Genomic DNA, 17327 nt, shown 5'->3' with positions numbered 1-17327 from the left:
CACAAATTGAGTAATCATGAATCAATACATTAGAGAGAAGTGATTATTTTTGAAGGACATCAAATTACATACAGTGGTACTTCAGGTTACATACACTTCAGGTTACAGACTCAGCTAACCCAGTTAACAGGTTACAGACTCAGCTAACCCAGTGCTTCAGGTTAAGAACTTTGCTTCAGGATGAGAACAGAAATCGTGCTCCAGAGGCGCGGCAGCAGCAGGAAGTCCCATTAGCTAAAGTGGTGCTTCAGGTTAAGAACAGTTTCAGGTTAAGAACGGACCTCCGGAATGAATGAAGTACTTAACCCGAGGTACCACTTTACTAGGTATATTATATTCCATTTCTGCTTCAGCAGCTGCCACTCATCCTCATCAGGGAAGTGATTCTTCCTAAACAGAGCAGGACTGGTGAAGAAGTAAAACTCATTGTAACTGCAAAAGGAGAAGGTGGAATAGTGCCGTATTTCAAAACATTTCCTAAATCAGCATCAGGGTCAAAAAGGCAAAGCTATCTAAGGATGAAGCTGGAATAATTCTAGGGCCAGTCAAGCCAAATCATAGTTTAGCATGCTGAGAATGAGCCGTAGCAAGCGTCAGCTTCACACACACCCCACCGTTGTTCATCAATCAGTCATTTATTGTGTTTGACTAAAAGCCCTTACATGGGATGCGGGTGGCACTGTGGGTTAAACCACAGAGCCTAGGACTTGCCAATCAGAAGGTCGGCAGTTCGAATCTCTACGATGGGGTGAGCTCCCATTGCTCGGTCCCTGCTCCTGCCAACCTAGCAGTTTGAAAGCACACCAGTGCGAGTAGATAAATAGGTACCACTGCGGCAGGAAGGTAAACAGCATTTCTGTGCACTCTGGTTTCCATCACGGTGTCCCAATGTGCCAGAAGTGGTTTAGTCCTGCTGGCCACATGATCTGGAAAGCTGTCTGTGGACAAATGTTGGCTCCCTCGGCCTGAAAGCGAGATGAGTGCCGCAACCCCATAGTTGCCTTTGACTGGACTTAACCATCCGGGGTCCTTTACCTTTTTTTTTTTAACACATCTGTAGCCTAGGATAAGCATTATACAGTGGTACCTCCGGATGTGAACAGGATCCGTTCCGGAGCCCTGTTCGCATCCAGAAGCGAATGCAACCCGTTTCCATGCATGTGCGTGACGTCATTTTGAGCATCTGCGCAAGCGGTGAAACCCGGAAGAAACGCGCTCTGTTCCTTCCGGGTCACCGCGGAGCGCAACCCGAAAATATTCATCCCAAAGCTACTTCAACCCGAGGTATTGAGGCATCTGATCAAGGCCTGTATTTTAAAAATAAGCTTAAAAGATGTTTTAATGCCAGGCAGAAGACCAGCTGGGTTTGGAATATGTTTATCTTCCTGGACAAGGGCCCCCTGATTTATAGCAGGAGCCAAAATTCTCAAAGTTTTAAAAAGGGAATTACAGGCTGAAAGCAAAGGTTACTAGGTTACTGACCCTACAGAATACAATCAAGCTGCAAAAGCACTCATTGTTTAACAAAATATAATACCATGTGTCTTCCATTAGAGACCTGAGCCACAGGTTAAACGGCAAGAGCTAATGGGAAAAGCAGTTGGCCAGGAAAAGGGGGTTTGCTTTTGGGAAAATGTTTTTACTAAGTTCCCTTTTACTTAGAAAAGGCCTTTGCTTCTAAAATCTATATATGTTATGTATGAAATATATTGGCTTAAATGTAATTATGCAAAGGATTTAGAAAGTAAGAAATGTTAGATTCTTATGTTAGATTCTTATTTCATAGAATAGAATCATATAGTTGGAAGAGACCACAAGGGCCATCGAGTCCAACCCCCTGCCAAGCAGGGAACACCATCAGAGCACTCCTGACATATGGTTGTCAGGCCTCTGCTTAAAGACCTCCAAAGAAGGAGATCTTTCATTGATGATATGTGAGAATGTGAACCCAAGATCTCTGACATCTGTTTAAGACAAAAATTCAAAACCATTAACCATCTGTTTTGGAGGGCAAGGAGGGCAAGAGGTGAGCTGGTAATTAAGGTTCCTTGTTGAGGCAAATGTAAGATATATGACTACTTATTTGCCATTTATAGATAGAAGGAAATATAGCTCTTTGTCTCCCATAAAAGGTAATAGGAAATGGGTATATCTTTTATGATTGGTTCTAGCAAACAGCCAATAGGAATTTCAACCAGGCTGATTGGACAGAGGCAGCCAAAGGAGGAGCAAGGGGGCTGGGCTGAGGAAATATAAGTGCTGACCATCAGGGCTGGAGTGGGCAGAGCTTTGGTAATCATATACCACTGTGTCTCTCATTTATTTGTCTGACAAATAAATTATTATTTTAATTTCTCTATTGCTGCATTGAATATTTCATTCCAGCTAAGCGTTAACCACAAGCAGGGTGCTACATTATGACTGTACTCCAGAACCATTCAAAAAGATAAATAGATCGTTGGTGTTTACTTTATTTTGCTGCCCCCAAGACACTCTGATGCCAATGGCTTAATTCTTATTATCATCAGTCCCCTGGCCATCGAATAAAACATTCTAAAACATGATCGATGAAAAAACCAACCTGTGAAGGCAAGGAAAGCAAACTATACTTGTGTCCCACACTCTTGGCTGGGCCTTCTGTTGTCTAACAACATACCTGAAGGTGAACTTGCTATAGGAGTCATCCACATAACCGCTTGCCCATGTGCAGTCTAGAAGATGCCAGTTTCCATCAAGATATACAGCATTCCAGGCATGGCGGCTCTTCCCTTTAAAGTCGTCATTTCTGCAGCGGCCTACCAAATATTTGCATTGTATCCCTGCAACTCTGAGGGATAAAGAAAGACACTCAGGAACCCCATAGTTGTCATAGTTTGAAAGCGTAATGCCGGTGGTCAACAAAAGAGGTTTGAAGACTCTCTCAAGGCAAATCTAAAAAAAAATGTAGTATAAACACCGACAACTGGGGAACACTGGCCTGCGAGCGCTCCAATTGGAGAACAGCCTTTACCAAAGGTGTCATGGACTTTGAAGATACTCGAACTCAGGACGCAAGGGAGAAATGTGCTAGGAGGAAGGCACGCTTGGCAAATCCACACTGTGATCAACTCCCGCCCGGGAACCAATGTCCCCACTGTGGAAGGACATGTGGATCCAGAACTCCACAGTCACTTATGGTCTCATTGTTAAAACTGTGTTTATGGAAGACAATCTTACTCAGTTACAAGCGATCGCCGAAGAAGAAGAAAAAGAAGAAGAAGTCAAGGGATTGTGGTTGCTTTCACTACTTTTTTTGACTGAAATTATTAGTTTTAGTATTTATTAGTATTATTAGCATTAGTATTATTATCCCACTAAGTCATATGTGGAAGATACCCATTAAAATCAAGATTGTCATTCTCCATTGAATTTAATGAATCTACTCCAACTTGATACAACTGTACATATGCATTTTTACTTCAACAGCATTCACAGTATAAAATAGCGGGGATGGGGACCTATGGTTCTCTAGATCAGGCGTCCTCAAGTCTCGACCCTCCAGATGTTTTTGGCCTACAACTCCCATGATCCCTAGCTAGCAGGACCAGTGGTCAGGGATGATGGGAATTGTAGTCTCAAAACATCTGGAGGGCTGAGTTTGAGGAAGCCTACTCTAAGATCTCCCATCATCCTTGCCAAGTAAAAGCTGCTTCCCATGACGGCTGGGGTAATAGGATTTACCTGCACATTTCTTCAAAGAGTCGAGCATATCCACTACAAATAGCCTTTCCTGACTGAAGGACATCAGCTGGCTTATAAAACGCCTTATCTCTGTTATGGTAGCCTTCCACATCATATTCTGGAGAAATAAAGACAGTTGTGAAATGTCGCCTTTGAGTCTGCAATGCTCAGTGAATGAGGGGCTGCAACAGCCTCACACAAAAGGCTACAGTGGTACCTCAGGTTACATACGCTTCAGGTTACGTACGCTTCAGGTTACACACTCCGCTAACCCAGAAATGGTGCTTCAGGTTAAGAACTTTGCTTCAGGATAAGAACAGAAATTGGGCTCTGGTGGCGTGGCGGCAGCAGGAGGCCCCATTAGCTAAAGTGGTGCTTCAGGTTAAGAACAGTTTCAGGTTAAGAACGGACCTCCGGAACGAATTAAGTACTTAACCCGAGGTACCACTGTATTCCATTCCACACATCTGCTTGTCCTATCCCATACCTAGGAAGCATGGATCCGAATGGTTTTCTGTTTCCCCCGCCATTTTCCCTGGGAAAGCCCACGCTTTAACACTGAATCAGAGCAAACATCAATCCGCAGAAAACCCAATGGGTGTTTGTTCTGATTCAGCAGCAAAAATTGGGTTTTCCTGTGGGAAAGCAGCAGGACAAGTGAAAGTCTGGATGCATCTTCCTTGGTTGGCCATCAAAGCCCAGTGTGTTACTGGATATCTGCTAGAGATCTGGATTCATGGGGGCAGGACTGTGATCAGTGCTGGATTTATGTATAAGCTAAACAAGCTACAGTGGTACCTCAGGATAAGAACTTAATTCATTCTGGAGGTCTGTTCTTAACCTGAAACTGTTCTTAAGCTCCTGCTGCTGCCGCAGCGCCACCGGTGGCAGACGATTTCTGTTCTCATCCTGAAGCAAAGTTCTTAACCTGATGTACTATTTCTGGGTTAGCGGAGTCTGTAACTTGAAGCGTCTGTAACCTGAGGTACCACTGTATAGCTTAGCACCCCACTCTCTTGGGGGGCCCAAAAAAATTAAAGGAAAAACACAATTGGATGTATATTTCCAAATTATAAGATAAAAAGCAAATAAAATAAAACCTACATACAGTCACAGTGTTTTGTGTTGTGTAGGCTCCTATGATGTAAGTCATGGGCCCCGCCAGCTAGCCTGCTCCCTAAAATATCACTGGTTTGTTCATTTCTATATATAGGGTGCCTACATTCTGCTATTTATAATTATTAGATTATAAGTCTTTGTAAATTGTGTTTCTAAAGGAACTTTTGTTATTGCCAAATGCCAATGTGTTTGCATTATTAAGTTTGTTATGAATAAAAATCATTTTAAGTTAGAGCTGAATTGTATTTCAGTTCAACAATTACTTTGATAAATTACATATTTTGTTATGTGCAAATGGCTTTAGATACCTATTAGGTCCATAAATTGCCATATAGCATATATTCAACACAAAAAGCAGCAACAATTTGTTGTTGACAAAGGACAGCTGGACATATAAAGGGCCCCATTACCTTCAGTAGCTTAGGGCCTCATCAAACCTAAATCTGGCCCTGACTGTGATATAGGCTGATCTTTAAATTCTGGGAGCTGTTTAGAGACAGGGGGACCCCAACATGCAAAAGGTGGCACCCCCACCTACCAATATGATGGCAAATCCACATCCAAATTGCTCGCACTTTCTCCAGGTCACTGTGGGCTTTTTGGAGCAAGACACTCACCAGGTTTTCCACGCTATCCTTGACATTCACCTGTTTCACAAAAGGAAAATAGATTCAGGAGCTGTTGACATGAATAAGGAGTACCCAGTTCCTTTTTTCTGTCTAAGCCTGACACTTATTTAAAGAAAATGTGGGGTGCATTTTTACAGGCACTTACAAGAGGCTCAGTCTTGCTGAACTCAGTGGGGCTACTCAGTGAGTAAAACTGCACAGCTGGTCAATTAAATGTACCGTATGTGTTTTAGCTGATTGATCAATTAATTTCTTAAATTTGACAAAAACGTGCCCCTGGGTAAAAAGTATTCTGAAAGATGCTTAAGCTTTCCTTTTTCTTGGGTACACAGGTGTACACCTGAAAACAGGTGCTCTGTTGTGTTAGAACATGTGCAAGACAGGAGCACGTTCTTTCGTGACTCACAATGTTCCCCATTGCCTCCTATCAGGAGAGCACACTTGAAGGTACAGTGGAACCTTGGTTCTCGAATGGCTCAGTTGACGAACAAATCGGAACCCAAATGCCGCAAACCCAGAAGCTAAATGCTTTGGTTTGCAAACTTTCTGTGGAAGCCGAATGTCCGATGTGGCTGTCGGCTATTGTTTCTGGGGCGCCTGCACCAATTGGAAGCCGCGCCTTGGTTTTTGAACGTTTCGGAAGTCGAATGGACTTCCGGAATGGATTACGTTCAAGAACCAACGTACCACTGTACTATCAAATTCCAAATCCACATAAAAAAACCCTCAGCATTCTAGCAGATTCCTTAGGTAAAGGTAAAGGGACCCCTGACCATTACGTCCACTCATGGCCGACTCTGGGGTTGCAGCGCTCATCTCGCTTTATTGGCTGAGGAAGCCGGCGTACAGCTTCTGGGTCATGTGGCCAGCATGACTAAGCCGCTTCTGGCAAATCAGAGCAGCACACGGAAATGCCGTTTACCTTCCCACCGGAGTGGTACCTATTTATCTACTTGCACTTTGACGTGCTTTTGAACTGCTAGGTTGGCAGGAGCTGGGACCGAGCAACGGAAGCTCACCCCGTTGCGGGGATTTGAACCGCCGACCTTCTGGTCGGCAAGTCCTAGGCTCTGTGGTTTAACCCACAGCGCCACCCGTGTCCCTTTACCACCCGCGTCCCTTTAAGCAGATTCCTTAGGTAAAGGTAAAGGGACCCCTGACCATTAGGTCCACTTTGACGTGCTTTTGAACTGCTAGGTTGGCAGGAGCAGGGACTGAGCAATGGGAGCTCGCCCCGTCGCAGGGATTTGAACCGGCGACCTTCTGATTGGCAAGTCCTAGGCTCTGTGGTTTAGCCCACAGCGCCACCTGCATCCCTAAGCAGATTCCTTACAGGACTATAATTCCACACTGTATATATCACAATAAGAGACAGCATACCTTCAATGCATGGGCATCCAGTTCCTTAAACTGCATCAAGTCCATCTCTACCGATTTCCCATCAGATTGTTTCTGGGACAGAGTTGATCCTTATTCTCCTTTCATCTTGAAAGGCTACAAAATGGTTATTCTTGGGATGAGACAATATGTACATTCAAACATATATTGCAACGCCCACCATCCCTGACCCTTAGCCATGCTGGCAGAGACTGATGGGACGACAACACCATCTGTATGGCCACAGATTGCCCATCCCTGATATTTTATTTTTATGTCAGTGTGACTGCCATAGCTGCCCTTATAGCAGTGGTGGGGAACCTGGGGCCCTCCAGAGGTTGCTGGACTCCTATCAGGCCCAGCAAACTTGGCAAAGGGAGGATGGGAGTTGCAGTCCAATAACCTCTGGAGGGTGACAGATTCCCCTTCCTCATTTTAGTGAATGGTGGGAATTGCAATTTGTCAGGGGTGCTCAGATGCCTCTGTTGGAGATTCCGAGCCGCCTTCAAAGAACTACAGTGGTACCTCGGGTTACATACGCTTCAGGTTACTTATGCTTCAGGTTACAGACTCTGCTAACCCAGAAATAGTGCTTCAAGTTAAGAACTTTGCTTCAGGATGAGAACAGAAATCGTGCTCTGGCGGCGCGGCGGCAGCAGGAGGCTCCATTAGCTAAAGTGGTGCTTCAGGTTAAGAACAGTTTCAGGTTAAGTACGGACCTCCGGAACGAATGAAGTACTTAACCCGAGGTACCACTGTACAGTCTTACCTTGGGAGCCGAACACCTTGGCACTCGTCCATTTTGGCTCCCGAACGCCGCAAATGTGGAAGTGAGTGTTCTGGTTTGCGAACATTCTTTGGAAGCTGAACATCCAACGTGGCTTCTGCAGCTTCCGATTGGCTGCAGAAGCTTCCTGCAGCCAATTGGAAGCCACATCTTGGTTTCCGGACGTTTTGGAAGTCGAACAGACTTCCGGAAAGGATTCCAAGGTACGACTGTACTAAGCAATTCCTTTCTGACACAAATGACTAACCCACTTGAGTCTGTAAAGCAGGCAGGAGAGAAGGACTGGCAGGTTGGAATATTCAAGCAGGGGGCTGAAATTTCCTCCTCCTAGTTAGCACTTACAGTAGTACCTCGGGTTAAGAACTTAATTCGTCCTGGAGGTCTGTTCTTTACCTGAAACTGTTCTTAACTTGAAGCACCACTTTAGCTAATGGGGGCCTCCTGCTGCCGCTGCACCGCCGGAGCACGATTTCTGTTCTCATCCTGAAGCAAAGTTCTTAACCCAAGGTAATATTTCTGGGTTAGCAGAGTCTGTAACCTTTGCTGTTTTAAAAGAGTGACCTTAACACGCATCAATCAGATAGCAACTCTGGCTTTGATGTTCAAGCTACCAGCAAATGTTAGAGACCAACAATAGCTTTTTCCCCCCTGTGGGAATTTCTTTCCAATGTAGGGATTTAAGGAAGAGTGTCACATGATCAGAGAGGTGGAAGTACTGACATCTATCCCACTCTTTGCATTTGGTTCCTGGTTGGAAACCACAGTTGGGCCATTGGCCTGATCCTGCTGGCTCTTTTTATGTTCTTATGTTAGAGGTATGCTGCCTTTGTGCATGGCTGTTCCACTTACCTCTCATGTTCAAGCCATAATAAACGAGTGAGTGCCTGAGCATGTGCAGAGTGCCACCCTCCCTCAGTGGTGAAATAAATAATCACTGCTTTTACTTGGAGCCCTGATAGCCAGCGCCCCCAGCAGTTCTGGTATGTTTCATGCACACAATAGAGCACCCTTGATGGATCAAGACCGATGACACAATGCCACGTTCCATAGAAGTTGCTTCAACTTTCGTGCATGCAATTTCTGGTTTCGGTGGAGACCTTGGCATCATGATAAGAGTAAAAGGAACAGCACTTACGGCTCCAAAACAAAAGTGAAAGCAGAACAAGTTTGGGCAAAACAGCACGGCAGTGTGCCAAAGTTCCCTGGAGTCCCAATTGCACATTTCCTCCCCTGCCAGGTAGATTCCAGCAATTCATAGTCTATGTTTTATGTGGAACTGCCCACATGAACAGTATAATTAATGGAAAGGTCCAACTCCTGTTCCCATTGCTGATTGATATAAGAGATGTGCTCAGTTTTTTTAAGGGAATCCTTCTTTTTGCAGGGAATGGGGTATTGTATTTTTTGGTATTATTTTCTAAATAATAATAATAATAATAATAATAATAATTTATTACTTATACCCCGCCCATCTGGCTGGGTTTCCCCAGCCACTCTGGGAGGCTTCCAACAAAATATTAAAAATACAATAAAACATCAAACATTAAAAACTTCCCTAAACAGGGCTGCCTTCAGATGTCTTCTAAAAGTCTGGTAGTTGTTGTTCTCTTTTGACATCTGGTGGGAGGGCGTTCCACAGGGTGGGGGCCACTACCAAGAAGGCTTCTAAAAGTATAAGTTATATATCATTCATAATTCCACTTCATATCATTTTCATATAATTTAATAGTGATACTATGTTTTCAATACAGTGGTACCTTGGTTCTCGAACTTAATCCGTTCCGGGAGTCCGTTCGCCTCCCAAAACCATTCAAAAAGAGGGACTTCCGGTCGGCGCCAGCGTTTAATGGCGGTCCTAGCCTCGAGCTCCGAGGCAGGACGGCTCCGTAAGTTCGGGTCTTACCCGCTACGGCAAGCGGGGGACCCCTAAAATCACAGGCGCTGAAGCCTGTGAACAAGGAGATTCGGTGGGCACCTTTGCGCCCCCCGGTACTGTGAAAGAGCCTTTTTAAAGGCTCCGGAGCGGCATCGGGAGTGAGCGCGGTGCTGAGGATCGCTACCCAGCTTACGGAGTGAAGCCGCGTCGCCATTGACGGAGAGCGTCGATTCCTTCCTGAAATTAACAATTGGCAACAACACCCGTGAGTAAGAACCGGGAACTTTAAAGGAATGGGATTTTGAATTGATGAAGATTTGACCGAAAACGGGGAAGGCAAAAATTAAGGAAGTCAGCCCCCCCGAAACTGCATGATTATTGGAGCAATGAAAGACTGAGCTGCATTTGAAAGAAAAATCTTTTTGAACTTAGCGTAACCTGTCATTGAAAAGGCTCCCCCCCTCTACAGAGCAGGAGAAGGGGGGGGGAAATGAACTAAATCTAACCTGCTAAAAGGAAAAAGTTAATGAAAGGGAAACCCCCCATCGCCGACACCTCTGGCCAGACTGCCGGAGCAGCGAGCGCCTAGACAACGAACTGTCAAATGAACTGTCAAACTCTGGTTATAAAGTAAGATCTATTGGAAACATAATAACGGGACTTTAGTGGAGGAAAATTTTAACATCTTAAGTGGCTACTAAGTAAGGTTATTGGATGGACTATTGTTTTTGGGACTTTGATACTTTCTATTCTCTTTTGCTACCTATGCATGGATACAATCTCTCCCTCTAGAGGATTACAGTTGCACTACGGTAGATTCAGTGGGATTTTCCACTTGTAACTTTCCTGTGTGAATGACCTTGAGTTATGAGCACTCCACTGGATGAAATTTCAACAAGAAGCAAAACAAAGCAGGCGCAAAGGCAAACGCAAAAAAGAGGCTCTATATCAGGAGCAGCAGCTGTGCAGGAGAAAGTAACAACAGCATCAATGGATTCAATGACACAGGCTCTGCTCAGAATAAACCAATCTTTAGAAGTACTTACTAAACAGTCTGCAGACCTTACCAAGCAGTCTACGGAGAACTCTAAGAAATTGACTGAACTGACTACAAAATTAGACCTGAACACAACGACAATTTCATCTCACACTGACTCTATAAATCGCTTAATTCAAGAAAATACGGAAACAAGGAAAATAGCCGAGAGCGCCAGGAGCACCGCCGAGGAAACCAAGGGAAAATTTGTGCCCATTGCAAAGAAAGTTTATGAACATGATGCAGCTCTGGCATCTATGGAATTAGAGAGGAAAAGCAAGAATTTGAAATTGAGACTGGTACCAGAGGAGGAAGAGGACAACCTTGTGGAATTTCTCACAGATAAATTTCAAGATTTCTGGAATGATGAGCTACAAGAAGAAGAGGATGAATTTGTGATAACTACAGCCTTCAGGATTGGGAGAAAGCAAGGCAAGAAACCTAGAGACTGCTTAATCTCTCTGAGATCAAAGGAAGAAAGAGACAAAATACTGAACCTGCATTTCCAGAAGGCCTTGGTCATTAAAAATTCCCAAATACAGATCTTCAAGGACATCCCTAAGTACTTTTTGGAAGTGAGAACTCAATTTAAAACTCTAGTAGACTTACTTAAACAGAACAAAATACCATTCAGGTGGGAGTTTCCACAGGGGCTGTCCTTTAACTTCAAAGGGAAGAAAATTAAAATAAAAACTAACCAGGACAAAGACCAATTTCTGGAAAGAAACTTTGAGGACCTTCAAAAGGGAACGGCGAGTGAAAGGGAAATTCCAGACATTGCAAACTTATCTTTTGGACTCAATCCAGCACCGACTGATGAGGAGCAAGAACTTGGTGCAGTTGGTGGTAAAGTAAACTAGTAATAAAAATGTCTCTGCAACTCCTGAGCTGGAATTGTAATGGTTTGAACCACCCCCGAAAAAGGGCCCAAGTGTTTCATATATTAAAGAAAGAGCAATTAGACATAATATGTTTACAAGAAACCCACATTGCCAGGATACACAGGAAACTTTTGACAAATAAGAGACTAGGACTGGAATTTATTTCCTCAGACAAGGTTAAGAAAAGAGGGGTGGTGATTTATGTTAAAGAAAAATTGGAACCGAAAATGCTCTTTAAGGATGACCAAGGAAGATACCTGGCAGTAGAAATTCAAACTCAAGGAGAAAAAATTTTGATTGTAGGAGTTTATGCACCCAACGAGGGGAAGGCCGAATTTTTCAAGACGTTGCATGAGACTTTGATGGATTTTTTGGATTTAAAAATTATAATGATTGGCGATATGAACGGCGTGGTCTCCACAAATATGGATAAGGCCCAAAGACAAGTAATATCTAAAGATGGGAGACTACCAAAGACTTTATTTGAACTGACTGACACCATGGACTTGATTGATATTTGGAGAACAAGGAACCCTCTGGAAAGGGAGGGGACCTTCTTCTCTGAAGCAAAAATGACATGGACTAGAATCGACCAAATATGGATTACCAGTAACCTGGCACCAAGAGTTTAAAAAACAGAAATCTGCCCAAAAACCTGCTCTGATCATAATGCAGTAAAGATGGAAATGAAACTAACAACAGCTGGAACCTTCAGATGGAGAATGAATGACACCCTATTTAAAGATGACGCAATATACAAAAAGGCCCAAAAGACACTGAAAGACTACTTCGAGATTAATCTGGGAACAGATGTTGAAAAAAGAATAATTTGGGACGCAAGTAAAGCCGTGATGCGCGGCTTCCTAATTCAGCAGAACTCTATAAAGAGGAAAAAACAAAATGAGAAGAAGGAAAAAATTTGGAATCTAATGAAAGAAGGTGAGAAGAAACTTAGATCTAAACCTAAGTCCCAGGAGATTCTAAGAGAAATAAAGTTGTATCAGACACAATATATGGAACTGATGAACCAAGAAATAGAATGGAAAATAAAACAAATGAGGCAAAAAACCTTTGAATCAGCAGATAAATGTGGGAAATTGCTGTCATGGCAACTGAAAAAGAGACAAAAATTGAACACTGTAACATCTCTCGAAGTGGATGGGAAACTTATAAATAAACCAAATGAGATTAGTAACTGTTTTCAAAGTTTCTTTAAGAAACTATATGCACAAGGGCCAAAAAATGAACAAGAAATAGAAGAATTTATAAATAAATATGGACTGTCAAAGATCTCAGAAAAAAATAAGAGAATTCTGAATGAGAAAATTACTGACCAAGAACTAGAAGGTGCCATTCAGGATATGCAACTGGGAAAGTCACCAGGACCAGATGGGCTGACTGCGAGATACTATAAAGCACTGAAAGAATGGTTAATACAACCGTTGAAAGAAGTTTGTAACCAAATCCTGGAGGGGAAGAAGGCGCCAGAATCGTGGAAGGAGGCATTCATCTCACTTATACCGAAGACAGAAACTGAAAAACATCAAGTTAAGAACTACCGCCCTATATCACTTCTGAATGTGGATTATAAAATCTTTGCAAACATTTTAGCAAAAAGATTTTAAAAAGTTTTGTTAGAGGAGATTCATAAAGACCAAACAGGCTTTCTCCCAGGAAGACATATGTCAGATAACGTGAGGAACATTATAGACATTTTGGAGCTGTTGGAGACTGACATAAATAGAAAAGCTGTTTTGATTTTTGTGGATGCAGAGAAAGCCTTTGACAATATTTGTTGGAGTTTTATGAAAAAGAATCTTCAAGGGATGGGGGTAGGCCAAAGGTTTGAAAACGGTATAGGTGCAATTTATACAGAACAAAAAGCTAAGTTAATTGTGAATGGTGTGGTTATGGATGAGATTCCTATAGAAAAAGGGACACGACAGGGCTGCCCAATATCCCCTCTACTGTTTATATCGGTCCTGGAAGTTTTTCTAAATATGATCAGAAGGGACCAGCTGGTTAAAGGAATACAGGTTGGAGCTAGACAGTACAAATTAAGAGCATTCGCAGATGACTTAGTTTTGACATTGCAACAGCCAGAAGATAGTACAAAAAGGGTTTTAGAACTAATTGAAATATTTGGTCGAGTGGCAGGTTTTAAGTTAAACAAACAAAAGACAAAAGTGCTGGAAAAAAATCTAACTGAGGGGGAAAAAGAAAATTTTCAAAAGGAAACTGGCTTGGAAATAACAAAAAAAGTGAAGTATCTGGGGGTGAATTTAACATCTAAAAATGTGAATTTATTTAAAGACAACTATGAGAAATGTTGGTTGGAAGTGAAGAAGGATCTTGACATATGGTCTAGGTTAAGACTTTCCTTGTTAGGCCGAATTGCTGTTATTAAGATGAATGTACTGCCAAGATTGTTGTTTCTATTCCAGGTTTTGCAAATTTTGGACAAGATGGATTGCTTCAAGAGGTGGCAGAAAGAGATATCTAAATTTATCTGGCAGGGCAAAAAACCCAGAATAAAATTTAAGATTTTGACTGATGCAAAGGATAGAGGGGGCTTTGCTCTGCCAGATTTAAGACTCTATTATGAAGCAGCAGCGTTTTGCTGGCTGAAACAATGGCTACTTCTTGAGAACACAGACATCTTGGATTTAGAGGGGTATGATAACGATTTTGGCTGGCATGCATATTTATGGTATGACAAGGTAAAGACCCATAGAAAGTTTAAAAACCACATTGTCAGAAAAGCACTGTACAATGTATGGATTCGGTATAAAGAATTGCTGGAACCTAAAACCCCCAGGTGGTTGTCACCAATGGAAGCTAAGGCGTTAAAAAAACTCAATATGGAATCAGATTGGCCAAAATATAGTGAAATCATAGAATATGATGGTGAAAAATTGAAACTACAAAGTTTTGAGAAACTAAAACCTAAAGTTCGGGATTGGTTACACTATTACCAGATTAATGAAACCTTTAAGCAGGACAGAAAGTTAGGATTTCAGAAGGAGAGGTCAAAGTTAGAAACAGAATTGTTAGAACCCAATACTAAAAATCTATCTAGAATGTACAATTTGCTGCTGAAGTGGAATACACAGGATGAAATGGTTAAATCAGCTATGATCAAATGGGCACAAGACATCGGTCATGATATCATGTTTGCTGACTGGGAACAGTTATGGACCACAGGTATTAAATTTACGGCATGTAGTGCCTTAAAAGAAAATATAATGAAAATGATCTATAGGTGGTACATGACCCCAGTCAAGCTAGCAAAGATATATCATCTGCCCAACAACAACTGTTGGAAATGTAATGAATGCGAAGGAACATTTTATCATCTTTGGTGGACCTGTCCTAGGATTAAGGCATACTGGGAAATGATCTATAATGAAATTAAGAAAATCCTTAAGTGGACTTTTGTAAAGAAACCAGAGGCCTTTCTCCTGGGTATGGTCGGCCAAACAATTCCAAAAAGAGATAGAACATTTTTTATGTATGCAACTACAGCAGCAAGAATACTCTTGGCGAAGTATTGGAAGACCAAAGAACTACCTACTCTGGAAGAATGGCAGACCAAGGTGATTGAATTCATGGGATTGGCAGAAATGACCGGCAGGATTCGTGATCAGAGGAGAGAGACGGTGGAGGAGGACTGGAAAAAATTTAAAACTTATCTTGAAAATTGTTGTAAAATTTCGCAATGATAGATGCCAGGGGATAGGATATAGAGAATTACAGCTGTTAAAAATTAACTTTTAAGAAAAGCTCTTAAAGGACCTTAATTATAAAAAATTGGACAAAGAATTGCTAAAAAACTTTTTAAAATAAGGATGCAGTGAAGGGGAGGTCTGGGGAAGTCGTTTTGTGTTTTTATGTGTTGTGTTCTGTTTATGTTTCTTATGTTGTAAAATTAATAAAAATTATTTGGAAGAAAAAAAACCCAAAACCATTCAAAAACCAAGGCGCAGCTTCCGATTGGCTGCAGGAGCTTCCTGCACTCAAGCGGAAGTCGCATCAGACATTCAACTTCCGAAAAACATTCGCAAACTGGAACATTCACTTCCAGGTTTGCGGCGTTTGGGAGCCAATTTGTTTGGGAGCTAAGCCATTTGACTACCAAGGTACAATTGTAACTCTGACTGAATTTGGTGGGGTTTACTCTCAGGCAAGTGGGTTTAGAATTGCAGCTTAAAGCAGTTTTGGAGGCTGGCTGTGTCCACACTATGAACTTAGGACTTGCCTGCACCAGAGCAGAATTTGCAGTCTAGAGTAGGTTTGCATCACCCTGTCTCCCCATGAATATATGGGCCTTCAGATGAGATATATTACCCACCCCATTGTTCTCTTTTGCCCTTTAAATTCAGGGTTTTTCAAACCTCAGAAATCCAAAATGGGCATGATCGAGAAACTCTTTGCACATAGTACAAGAAAAATATATTAGGGCTGAGCCTCAGAATAAATTTCCCCCATCATATTTGGGAGACAGATAAAACTATAACAAAAGGTTATTATTTATTTTTCTTACAGAGGAACAGCACAATTCTATGTGTCTTTGCTTTAGGAAAGACCTCTAGGAATTTCTGGTTACAAATCAGAACTTAGCCACCATCCTGAAAATACTGAAGGGCCTACCGTAGCTTTGCAAATAAGCCCACAAGTTACTAGCCCTCAACATTTCACTTATTCGCCGTGACCTCATTAAGTAGAGAAGTGTACTGTCATTTTGTGACAGAAGTTTCCTCCAAGGCAACTGTCCTAGAATGCCATTCTGCAAAACTTGCCAATCACCATTTAGTAGATATCTCATTCGCAAAGTCAGTTGTTTCATTTCACAAATGCTGTTTTTGTAAGAGACGCAAACAAATCGGGATGCTCTGCTTACCTTTTGGCGTTGATGCTCAGTAAGGACGTCCAGGTGATGATTGTTCAGCTTCGAAGATTGGGTATTGCTGCTCTGCTTCTCTCGAGGGAAATGATTTCTTAAGCTATTACATTATTTTTAGAGGGTGGAGGAAATGCTTGTGCTTTCGATTTAGAGAATGAGGGGGAATTCCGGGTTTCCAGGAATTCAAGCAAAGAATGAAAAGAGAGATTTGTGGGTTGAGTATGACCTAATCTCAGTCCAGACAGATCAACCCAGTGGCGTAGAGTGGGGGGTGCAGGGGGGGCCGGCCGCACCGGGCGCAACATCTGGGGATTAGGTTTAGGGGGCGCAAATCCACGGGTTAGGGGGCACAAATTACTTGCCTTGCCCCGGGTGCGGACAACCCACACTACGCCACTGGATCAACCATATGTTTACAAGACCCCTTAGCCCTGGTACCCCATCTCCCTGAATTGCTGCTCCAGACCTTTTCATTGCTTAGAAATGTTGTTGTTGTTGTTTAGTCGTTTAGTCGTGTCTGACTCTTTGTGACCCAATGGACCAGAGCACGCCAGGCACTCCTGTCTTCCACTGCCTCCCGCAGTTTGGTCAGACTCATGTTGGTAGCTTTGAGAACACTGTCCAACCATCTCGTCCTCTGTCATCCCCTTCTCCTTGTGTCCTCCATCTTTCCCAACATCAGGGTCTTTTCCAGGGAGTCTTCTCTTCTCATGAGGTGGCCAAAGTATTGGCCACTAGCTTCAGGATCTGTCCTTCCAGTGAGCACTCAGGGCTCATTTTCTTCAGAATGGAGAGGTTTGATCTTCTTGCAGTCCATGGGACTCTCAAGAGTCTCCTCCAGCACCATAATTCAAAAGCATCAATTCTTTGGCTTAGAAATGTAGGACACAGTATTGGATTGTCGGAGGGGTTGGACTGCTATTGGATCGGTTAGTATAGGCTTAGCAGAGTGAGCAGGGCAGGCAGCCCCTAGTATACAAGCAGTGCCGTATTTCCATA

The 17327-nt window shown here is 42.7% G+C and overlaps 1 protein-coding gene across 1 annotated transcript; it reads right to left on the bottom strand.

Moving 5' to 3' along the window:
* Positions 1-219: 219 nt before the first annotated feature.
* On the bottom strand, positions 220-16406 carry LOC310838016 (kyphoscoliosis peptidase-like). Its single transcript, XM_083725338.1, has 6 exons — positions 16326-16406; positions 6849-6962; positions 5378-5486; positions 3721-3838; positions 2657-2827; positions 220-432 (listed from the first exon to the last, which is right to left on the bottom strand). Exons 2-6 carry the CDS (start codon positions 6891-6893, stop codon positions 270-272), a joined length of 606 nt encoding a protein of 201 aa, XP_083581464.1. The 5' UTR covers positions 6894-6962; positions 16326-16406; the 3' UTR covers positions 220-269.
* Positions 16407-17327: the final 921 nt, after the last annotated feature.

Source organism: Podarcis gaigeae, assembly GCF_964106915.1.
Source record: "Podarcis gaigeae genome assembly, chromosome: 2".
Classification (NCBI taxonomy): Eukaryota; Metazoa; Chordata; class Lepidosauria; order Squamata; family Lacertidae; genus Podarcis; species Podarcis gaigeae.
The sequence above is the reverse complement of the archived record's forward strand: the minus strand, read 5'-3'. Positions and strand labels throughout refer to the sequence as shown.

Excerpts from the sequence above, each read along its gene's own strand:
- LOC310838016 (XM_083725338.1), bottom strand. The coding sequence starts at position 6,893 with ATGGACTTGATGCAGTTTAAGGAACTGGATGCCCATGCATTGAAG. Across the intron at positions 5,487-6,848 it reads TGGATGCCCATGCATTGAAG|GTGAATGTCAAGGATAGCGT; the intron begins GTATGCTGTCTC and ends TTTGTGAAACAG. Across the intron at positions 2,828-3,720 it reads CTCTTTGAAGAAATGTGCAG|AGTTGCAGGGATACAATGCA; the intron begins GTAAATCCTATT and ends TTTATCCCTCAG.